The sequence below is a fragment of the Fulmarus glacialis genome, unplaced genomic scaffold (assembly GCF_000690835.1).
Source record: "Fulmarus glacialis isolate BGI_N327 unplaced genomic scaffold, ASM69083v1 scaffold16379, whole genome shotgun sequence".
NCBI lineage: Eukaryota > Metazoa > Chordata > Aves > Procellariiformes > Procellariidae > Fulmarus > Fulmarus glacialis.
The window spans coordinates 19,411-30,483 of record NW_009235350.1 but is presented as its reverse complement, the minus strand read 5'-3'; the positions used below and the strand labels follow the sequence as shown (position 1 = coordinate 30,483).

At 40.2% G+C, this 11,073-nt stretch overlaps 1 protein-coding gene across 1 annotated transcript; it reads right to left on the bottom strand.

Moving 5' to 3' along the window:
* Positions 1–2,891: 2,891 nt before the first annotated feature.
* On the bottom strand, positions 2,892–10,224 carry CCKAR (cholecystokinin A receptor). Its single transcript, XM_009586002.1, has 5 exons — positions 9,718–10,224; positions 8,703–8,954; positions 6,456–6,717; positions 4,727–4,854; positions 2,892–4,146 (listed from the first exon to the last, which is right to left on the bottom strand). The coding sequence occupies exons 1-5, from the start codon at positions 9,836–9,838 to the stop codon at positions 3,620–3,622; spliced, it is 1,290 nt and encodes a 429-aa protein (XP_009584297.1). The 5' UTR covers positions 9,839–10,224; the 3' UTR covers positions 2,892–3,619.
* Between the last annotated feature and the right edge of the window lie 849 nt (positions 10,225–11,073).

Below are 11,073 nucleotides of genomic sequence, written 5' to 3'. Positions count from 1 at the left end.
TGTAAGGGGGGTGTAAACCTTTAGTGGCTGCAGTTCCACACCCACATGCCGCTTTTCATTCAGAGCACCTGTATTTTGCCTTGGCAACAATGAACTATATCCTCAGTTGGACCCCCCACGAAGTGCTGTATTTAGCAGTATTTTAGGCATCTGTCTTAGAGCGCGCCCTGATAATAGAGGTTGCAAGTAACAATGACAGAAGTAGCAAAGGAGGACTTGGACGGTATTAGAGCTATGGTTTTGTGTTATGAACTAGTATATACCGCTTGTTTGAGCATGCCAGGAGAGAGACAATGTGTGACCTCAAGACGTAGGGTTGTAAGAGGCGACTGTTGCGTTGTGGGCAGGATATATTGCTTGGAGCAATGTGTTTCAGGAGTCTGTCAACTGGAGATGATAGGAGGAAATGAAGATGAGCGTGCTTTCTGGGAAAGTAAATCTGGGAAGGAAAATAAACCTGTCAAAGAGGAAAAAAAAACGTAGTAATTGTTGGGGGGGAGAAAGGAACCTAGAGACTGGGAAGGGTACAGAAGAAAAAAAGATGGTGACATGCAGCTGAAAGAGGTAAGAGAAAGACAAAGGGAGAAAAAAACCCAGGAGTCAGGGGAGAAAGGGGAAGAAGAGAAAGACTTCAGAGATTTATGGGCATTATACACCTGAAATTTATTGGTTTGCCATTTGTCTGCTACATCTGGGAAATAGTTTGCCTTTAGGTACTGCCCATTGTAGAAGTAGACTTTTAGGGTAGGATTCCTCCACCCAAACCCTATAAACTAATGTTAAAATAAGGAGACTTCATGGGCTCTTTTATTTTGCTTTTTATTCCACCCACTTTTATTGTTGAAGATACATTTCCACCAACAGCAGTATCTGAATTAAAGGTGCTGGGAGGATTCCACAACTCTTTAGCAATGAAAGGGCAACATTCGGAGCCAGGAATGACTTCTGCAACACACACATCAGGGAAAATGGCATTAAGATGCATGCAGGATGCAGAAAGGCTGAAATTTCCTATGCTAGGAGACCAGGGCAGAAGACAACAAAATGGATTGCAATATTACATTTTAAAAAATTCCTACTCTGCTGGAATTTGGCTTAAGGCTCTGACTTTGGGAGCTTGAGCAAAGAGTTAATGCGTTGGTTTAAAAAGAAAAAAGGTGCGTAGGGGGCAATGGGGCGGAAGAGTGACACATGCACAGATGAGCCTTGGACAAAAGGAAACGTGTCCGTTCTGGCACATTTCTAACCCTTCCCTGATTGTCGCCTGACCGCCGGTCCATCAGGATCTTCTTCTCCCGCCTCCCTCACTTCATCACCTCCAAATTGTGCTCCCTATAGTAACGCGTGGGGAATCAATCAGAGACTCTGCTCCTTTCAGCCACAGGTACCGGAGGCCACGGGGGGCTGTGATCTGATTAAGGCATTGTTGAAAATAGCTTTTGCCTTTCACCTGAAACCACTGTCCTCGGACTGAATCAGTGGGAGCAGGTGAACGGTGCACGTACTGCTACGCGGGCTCTGGAGGAACCGGAGAATCTACATCTACAAAAAGGAATTTGCCTTTTAAAGTACATACAGAGCTGTGAAGTAGGCTGTCTCGCTATACAGCACGTAGTCAGCCATATTCACATCCAGTATATTATTAAAATGTGATTTTTTTTTTTTTTACTTAAACAACAATTTTTAAACTATGTCTTATAATAAAGCCAGATTTTCAAATGGTATAAAATACTTCACAAATATTTTTTTTGTGCTCTCACTGTTCCACATAAACCCAAAAGCAGCTAAGTTTGTTCCTTCAGTGCCAACACGCAGGACAGGTTTGTAGAGGATCTCATCCTGCATCCTGAAGTGAAGTAAAATTTTGATTTCATTGTTATGAATTAAATCCCATAATTTAATTTGGTGGGTATTTGCAAAAGGGCAGATCGATGTCAGCAGTCTCAGCACCGTTCCAGGAACAGTGCTACTTTATTAACGTGGCAGGTAAAACATTGTTTCTATGGATTGTGCATAAATAGTACTTAGAAATTTTTTTTAATTTCCTGTCTGTGGACAAGCTGGATGCAAAAAACCGTAATACCCAAAGTTGTGTGCTAAGTTGTATGGGTAAACCATTTCAGGCAATAACTGAGTACAGAATATGCATCTGGGTGCCTGGAACTCAAAATGTATTTCCAATTTAAACTCATTCTGTAAAGAGATCAGATTTTCCTGATTAAAAAACTTGAGAGGAGTTCTATTTAATATCCACATCTACATTCCACGCTGTGCTAAAATTTAATCTCTGTCTAATAACAAGTTTTTTAAATTATATTGATTCAGCTAGAAGATAGAAGCATCTCCCACAGGATATTTTCACAAAACAAAACAAATTATATGACTTCTCCTGCTGAGCTCCACCGCGCAAAGGGCATGACCTGAACACCCCCACACACCTGTGCGCCGCACAGGAAGGAGACTGGATTCCTTGCTCAATAAAACACCAATAATTACATCATTCAAAGGGGTTTTTTTTCTATGTTAAGTCTGTTTACAAATATGTGTGGTTGGAGAAAATAATTGTTCCAAAGTTTAGAAAAACTATGTTTTCTGACAAAGACCTTCAGCCTTTGCTCGGTGTGTCTTTCTGCCTTTTTACATCCAATGGCTTCTATTTCCACGTGGGCAGCACCACGCCAGGAGTGACTATGAATATGTGAAATGTACGATTACTGTGGGCATCGTCCTACGTCTTCAGTTCTGTGTCTTTTGTAAAATCACCTCTTTGCCTTTATCCCAAGCATTTACCCCTGTGCTTCCCATTTCCATGCGAGCCTTTGGGGCTCATCGAAGACCCTGCCCCTTGCACGTGTGGGTGCTTGCAGCTGCACAGAAGAAAGCCACTTCTTTGTGCTTGTTCTATGAGGTTTATTTAAACCAGAAATACATTAAATTATGTTAATTTAGGTAATTGCCTAAGTGAAGAACGCATTCCATCCACAAAGTCACCGATATTTATTTTCATTTTATTAAAAAAAAAGATGAAATTATTTTACTTAAAAGCATTATTTTCACATGGACAAGCCCATTCTCCCCAGCCCAAAATTATTCTTTTAATTGACTGTGACACCAAAATGATCTCAACATGTATTATCTCAGCTAAAATAATGTGAAAAAATACTACAGATGTAACTGAAAGATTTTGATTATGAGGCATAGATATTGAAGTGAAGACTGCAATACATGTATTCATATTTGAGGAGAATCTATTAGCGTCTTGGAAATTTAAGAGATACTCAGAACTGCAGCCAAAAACTGAGTGAAACTGTTGATGTGAAAGACACCAATTTTTACAGGAGAATTTATGACAAATAGAGCATCTTCTAAGGCTTTTTATGAAGTCCCTTATCTTCAAAGAGCCCTCTTCCTCCTTTGTACTTTTGAAGGGAAAGTGATATAAAGCTCAGACAGTGACAGCGTCCGTTTCCCATAAAATTCTCACTGCGTTTACTGTCAGCTGAAGTGTTTCATTACCTCAGAACTAAATCATGTTCAGCTGATGCCACAGTCACTTTCCAAGACCAGATGATAGATACTTGAATTTCTGTAGGCCACTCATTGCCTCTTCTGACACAGCTCAGGGGGGTGCAGATGCATTCATGTGCATGTAAGAACATTTGGAGAGTGAAGCCCCTGTCGTCTTCCCCTCCTCTTCATCACCAACCTCTCCCCGTATTGCAGGGGGCTTTTGCTTTGCACAACAGGTGAAAGTGGCTAGAAAACCCATGCGGAAACGCTTGTTCATAAAGCAGTATATGATAGGGTTCACGCAGGCAGAAGTGTAGGACAACAAGTGGATAAAGGAGATAGGAGCCCCTGAGAGACGCTGGTCTGCCGAAGCGGTGTCAAACGCACGCCAGGCATTGACACTGAAGATGGGAGTCCAGCAAAGGAAAAACAAAATCACTATCACCATCAACATGCGGATGACAAGTTTCTTGGCCATTAAGTTGGCAGAAGAGCTGCTGCTTCTCACCCTGTCTATTTTGCTATGGCTGGCAGCAGAGAGCTGCTGCAATGGCATTTGCCTTTTTCTTTTGGTTTTGTTGAGGTAGCATCCATCTCCATCCTCGTATTTGGCGCTGCAGGTACTTATTTTTCTTTCTGTACATATAAATTAGTGCTTAAGTAGTTGGCAAAATATCTCTGAACAGTGATTCAAAATAAAAAACGAAGAACGGAGTCTAAGTCTAGATAAATTACATAATTAATGGCTGAACAACTGCTGCCTACTTCTGAGTCGGTCGTGTATCAGCTGCTCTGCGTCCGCTATCTCCCAATATTCTCACGTCTTAACTCTATACAAATTGATGCAAAAGTGTCAAGTATTTGCTGAAGATAGTTTTCAAAATTATATGCTTCTATCTTAATTTGACAATTTTTATTGTGCTGTTTATTGAGACAAATGGTCCTCGTCCATCACCAGAAAAAAAATCTTGGTATTTCTATAATAAGCAAATTAGAAATTTAATGTATCCTGCCCAGAGTCTTTGCAAACAAGCCATAGGTGAGGAATTATTTGCTAGCGAATAATGGAGTAAGTTCAATCAACAAAGGCATCTGGCAGGTTCAAGACCATAACTGACCATAATGATCATTTTTGCAAATAGAAAATTTTGCTTTCAGTAGCCTCGTATCTTTAACTCTAACTTAAGAAAAACCCCAATCCTAAATGTATTGTTACCTCGTGAAGATTTTCTCTGGCTGGCATCAAATTTTATTCCTCTGTAGAGTTCCAAAGAAATTAGGCCGTATGCAACCATCATTATAATCCCAGGTATAAGAAAGAGTATGAGTAGCAAGAAAGTGTACCTAAAGAATCAAAAGACAAACTGAGATCAAGGAACAGCACAAAACCGGAAAACCTCCTTTTTCTCCGGGTGAGAATGGGTGGCAGGCAGGATTTCAAGATTTTTCTGAAATTTTTTCATGCTAATATGAAACATCATTTTGACAGCTCTGGAAGTTAGAAGCTTCACACCTCTTCTCCTCCTTCTTCCCCCAGAAAAGTACAGCAGGAACAAGGCTATTGTGGCTGCAAAACATCCGTCACCCAACCTCCGCAGGCTCAGAGGAGACGGGCACTCCCGTAGTGGTCAGAGGGGGCAGAAGGTCCCCCTGCCCATGGGCGGGGCTCCCTGCTGTAACCTGTAGCTTTGAATGATGGAAAAATTGCCTTGCAGAAGCCAAATGAGCAGCTGCTGATTCTCAAAGGAGCCCCTGGTACTGGCAGTCACCACCTCAGTGCGATGCGACTTGCTAAGGGTCGTGGCACACGTGGGCAGGGACAGAGGAGCCAGACCTGGGCTTTCAGCCCTGGGGCCATGCAGAGCCCCTGGGGAGGGATCCCAGGGCCGGCAACCCCTTTGCTAAAGGAAGCAGCTTTTACTTGGTTGCACATCTGTTACTCTCCTAGGCAGCTTCTCTAATGTGACTACAAGTTGGGGAAATAATTCTGTTTAAATGCATTCACGAGCCTACGTCTCTTCTGCTGGGAGTCGAGTCGGGGACTTCGGTGCAAACTCACTAACGCACCTGGAAATCTGCAGCAGCACCACGGAGAAGAGAATTTCACCCTGCACCCTCCCTCCTCATCTGTACTCATACTGCCAAATACCTGAGACTACCAAAATCATTAAAACAAATTTACTATGTTTGCAGATACACCACACTGAAGTGGTGCATACTTTAACCTTGTTCCCAGTTCCAACTGACTTTCAGTATACGAAAAAATCTTACATCTTCTCAGCAGCAGTTACAGTGTTTAGTCATCAAGCAAGGACACAATGTCTAAGTAATATTGCTGCTTGATAGTGCTACTATTTACTTACTCTGCCTGGATAAGTAGGGCTCGGAGCACTGTCTCTCCCCTCATCTCTCTGCCCCTATTCTCTGTAAGTGACCAAAAGGGTTCAGTTCTCAAGAACGGCATTTGCAACCTCTCCAAGTTCTCATATTCTACTTCTCTGCTTCAGAGGACCCTCAGACAAAAAAATGGACAGGCAAGGCAGCACACAGAGGGGTGCTTGTATGTGTCTGCGTTTCTCAAAGATTAATCAAGGATTTCTCTGAAAATATTTAAGTTTATATACAAATGAGTGAAAGCAGTATTCCTACTTGAAGAGTGACAGATGCTTTCTTTACAGCGACAGTAGGGGCTTAGCAGACCATAGTGTGAGAATCATTGCCATGTTGGGTATCATTCCTACGACAAGGGAAAGGTCATACAAGTGTCAAAATGTAAACAGCTTAAAAATATGTTTTTTTTTTTTTGTTACTTCTTAAATAAGCATGATAGAAGTGTAAATGTTTGCTGAAGTTTAATACTTGATTTTCAATAGGCTTAACGCTACCATGAAATCCTGTCTTCCACCAGATAATTATGCATTTGCTAACAGTCAGTTATGTCTTACCAAGACTGCTGAATGACATCACTTGGCCAAAGGAGCCGACACATATTTGCTGTGGTGTTGTTATACTTGGTAAAAGGTACCAGTTTGCTGTAAATTGGGTATGGTGACATGATAGTAAAGGAAACACACCAGGTAGCAGCAATCACTTTCAAGGCATGAGATTTTGTCTGCCAGACCCTGGACTGCAGAGGTTTGCAAATGGCACTGTATCTCTCCAAAGATATGGCAACCAGGTTGAATGTAGATACACTTACAGAGACACCTATATATATATAAAATAAAGAAAAAGGTTATTCTCTTGTTTTAAAGGTTCATGTTATTTGCAAATAGTCTTGCTAACTTTCTACGTGCATATAGAAAATTAAAAATATAGCAAACTATTTATAAGCTAAAAAATTTATAAACATCATAGTCAGCGAAGAATGTGTGGGTAACGGGTCTGGGTCTCCAGACTGGGGTTCTTGCTCTGCGCTTCTCTAACTCCAGAAGTCCAAGAGAAAAGATTCATTCTGTCAAACCATGAAATTCTGATAACAGGGAAAGAAGACACTTTTCCTCCTAATTCTTCTCTTTGCTACTATGGTTTATCCACTCCACTAATTGCACTGAAATTCAAACAAGCGTTTGAAATCAGTGGGATTATGCTGTTAATTACTCTTTTAACGCAGAAGTTCATAGTCCCTCTTTTATTGTTTTAATTTTTTAAAGTGTCCTGCTTGACTGGTGATCCGATTTTCTCATTCAAGAAAATTAAATATGTTATCACTTTTTTAATAAGATGCTAATGGAGTTACAAAGGCGAAATGAAGTAATGAAGCAGAATCTTTGTCCTTCAAAGTGCCCTTAATTTCTCCTGTTCATATATTATGAAATATAACGCAATGGTCTGTATTTCTGTCACTGAGATGCCCCAGTTTATCACTGCAACATTTTAATTGTTTCTTCTTAACTTTTGCACAAATCTTTCTTTCAGTGAATGAGCTTTCATTTAATAGTCCTTGTGAATGTTCTAATATGGGTCAAAATATAAAATGCCAATATCTTTACAGTTTGCTTTACACAAATTATCTGTAATTTAAAATAAGTCTTCCTACACCTTAAGATGAAAATTTGAGCATAGGTGATGCAATGGATGTCAGTGTCTGTTTGTCAGTTGAAGCCTCTGTTAGCCTGAACTGCTAATGGGAAATATCCACATTCTGACTCTTAAAATAAAACACCTTCATAACGAAAAACTTCATGTTCGAAAATATTTCACTGAATTTCTTTTATGAAGTAAATTACACAGTGTGAAAGAAGAGAAAGATGACAATGTTTCAGTAATATTTTATGGTATTTATGGCAGCAATTCGTTATAATTGTTTAAACATGGCCTTTAGTTTTATTGGTTTTATCTACAAAAAGGTGTTGATTTCCCATTCGCGCACTTTAGGTGTGTACTTTCACATTACATCAAAGTTCTCAAGGGCACGGGTTGAAAGGGGACCTAAGTTTTCTGTAATTAACCGAGGGTCTCCCAAGGTAGCAAAAACTTTACATAATGCTCTCCTTTCTTTTTTTTTTTTTAAGAAACAAGCAAACGCACAGGAAGTATTGGAAGTGAGACAAAATCACTTACACAGACACATAATCCAGGCATTTTGAAACTCCTGGCTCCACAACCAAAGGGGGTATGGCAAGGCATATAAAAGTGATGCTTCTTAAAGTCAGCCTCTAAAACCTGTACCTGTATTTTGTGGTCTCCTGGTGAGCTCTGATCACACCTGGTCTGTTCTCAAAAAGTGCTTGGTCTAACTTCCAGCTCCGCAAATGACACCTACTTTGGCCTATTTTTTTTTCACGTATCATTGCTACCAAAAACCCGTGGGCAAAATCTGCCCTTCGTAAGGATTGTACAACGCTGTAATTTCTGATGGGTGATCTGAACACTGCTAATAACTCTTTCAGCAATGGGTAAGCGAGCGCATGTGCCGGGTTCCTCATTAAAGTTTGATCATGCAACATAGTTAACCTGGTCCAGTGAAACACTTCTGTGCGTAGTTAACATTAAGTGGTGCCTCTGTGTTTTGCTGGATCATTCGGAGGAAACTAGAACCACAAAGATTTGCACTACAGAGTTGTTTCTTTGTGATTTTGGTAACTCTTCGATGGCAGATGGAAACTATCAGCTTTTTACTGGTCTTTAACGACCTTCTCACCTATCTCATCAGTCAGTCTTCAAAATAAGTATAAACTTCCAAGACTTACCCATGAAATAAGTGGCAGTTTTGCAAACAGCGCTACCAAAAATAAAATCTTTCAGCAGGTTGGGAATGAGGGTGAACGGCATGCAGAAAAGGCAGAGCATCAGGTCGCTGACTGCTAGTGACAGCAGAAATGTATTGGTGACTGTTCTCATCCGCTTGTTTCTTATCAGCACGGTAATTACCAGAATGTTCCCCAAAACGCTGAGCAGAAATATCAAACAATACAGCAGAATCCGAATTATCTGATGCAAATCTGAAAATTGTCATAAAGAAAAAATCAGTTATGCAATATATAGATCATAGACCAGTATGTTTCCTCCTTTAATCAAAAGGTAAAGGCTTTCAAAAACCTTTCTGTATTCAGTTTTACTAAGGTTTATGTCTTTACACCAATATAAAATCAGTGAAAGTTCTGAAATTCTTAAACTTATTCTGATCTACCTGAACTGCATAAAATTAAAATACAATACATGCAATACAACGTCCATCTGGAGAGCCAAATACGACTTCTTAAAAGCACGTTCTGCTCACACTACTTCGTGTGCACCACTCACTCACCGTGGGAGTTCCTCCTTTATGCAGAAGTAAGAAACGATACAGCAATCAAAAATATTTTAATACATGAATGATTTTTTTCAGCCTCAGAGTGCTATGATTTCATACCTAATCACTTTCACACACGGTATCAGATCAGGTAACTCCACTGTTACTGAATTGCTCAAAGAGTAAAAATCATGTTTCTCCAAGTCCTTAGCAGAGCTGTTTACATTTTGTGCCCATAGTGCTACTGTTTTAGTTTTCCACTATATCCAAATTTTGTTCTAGCTGAAATTTTGACTTGGAAAACCAGCACATACTAAATTCTTTCCTGCCTGTTTCTCACCCTAACTTATCAGCAAGCAGTTGATTTTGCACTCCCTCACAGAGAAAGCCTCGTGTAGCTGTTCCTTTCCATAGTATCTCTACTTCCAGCTAGAACTAAAACTGCCTGAAAAAATCTGTTTTTCTATACATACCTTTAGAAGAATAAGGTGGATCATCCACACAGAAAAAAGTGTCATTTTCCAAGATGATATTGCACAGGAAAGCAGTAATATTGGTACCGTTCCCGAGGAAGCTAGCATCAACTATTTCCATTCTTCAGTATCCGCAGGTTAGCTTTTATGAAGAGGAGGGTGGGTTTGTAACTATCTGCCCATTCCTTCAGTAAACAAACACATTTCTGAATGAAATCTTCAGGAGAAATACGAGAGAGGCAGTTGTGCAAGGAAGCTCTTCTAGCTCTCCGTCAGGAACACCTGGCACACAGAGTCCTGTTCAGGCTGAACGAGATTTATTCCAGTGGCACACAAGGCAGTTCAGAAAAGCAAAGCATGCATGCACGTACACGCTCACACGTATGCACGCACATTCACACACACACACATCCCCTCCGGTACTTCTTTTAGATCCACCCTCTTCTGTTACTGGCCTACTGGTGGGATTATAAACAGGCTAGAAAAAGATTACAGCATTAACCCCTTCTACTCACATCTCCGCAATATTTCTCCGAGGGAGTCTGTATTGCCATGGCCAATAAATCACAACCAGTGCGTGATGAGAGAGATAAATCTGTCTCTCAAACAACAACATACAAAGTGGTAAGAGGAGCTGAATAAAAGGGCAGAGAAGAGAAAAACATAGTGAAGATTTAGCATGCCTTACATGAAAACGATTCTTATCTTCACATTTTTTGGAGCAGACTGAAGACTGGATATACTCAGAAAAACAAGAGCTGTTACATTTATCGCCTTTGGTGAAGTGCTAACTTCACCCGAAAGCACTGTACGTGCCTGATCCAAACCCCAGTAAGTCAATAGAAAAACTCACTAATTTCAGTGTCCTTGGATCAAACCTTACAAAAGTATGATTGAAAGTGGAATTGTTGGTTAATATAAGCGGAAGCCTACACGTTTTCTCAGTGCGAGGACTTGTATATGACTTGAATACAAACTTGATGAACTGATAAACTGTGGCACATTAGTTACACATTAGTGTAAAACACAACAATCTCTATTGTTCAAAAGAAACTCTTTCTTCTGAGTTCTGCTTTTTGAATACATAAACATCATCCTCTCTGGTGTTTCCACAAAGTCATGAGCTTTTAAATTCCAGTATACAGCTTGTTTATGGCCAAAAATGTAAATTGATATTATAAATGAATCCCTGCTACAGCTCAATGGAAAACAAATTTCACATTTAAAATCTCTTCTAGTTAAATAGGCAGAGCAATAACAGGTTCCTAATAACAGGTTCGGACCTCTTAAAGTTGATATACATAGATTGGAAGGCCTGGATTTCTTTTCCAGTCTCACCAGCCTTGCTCTATAGTG

Coding starts and splice junctions, on each gene's coding strand:
- CCKAR (XM_009586002.1), bottom strand. CDS start 9,838: ATGGAAATAGTTGATGCTAGCTTCCTCGGGAACGGTACCAATATTACT. Junction 8,955..9,717: donor TCCACCTTATTCTTCTAAAG/GTATGTATAGAA, acceptor GACAATTTTCAG/ATTTGCATCAGATAATTCGG. Junction 6,718..8,702: donor AACTGCCACTTATTTCATGG/GTAAGTCTTGGA, acceptor ATATATATATAG/GTGTCTCTGTAAGTGTATCT.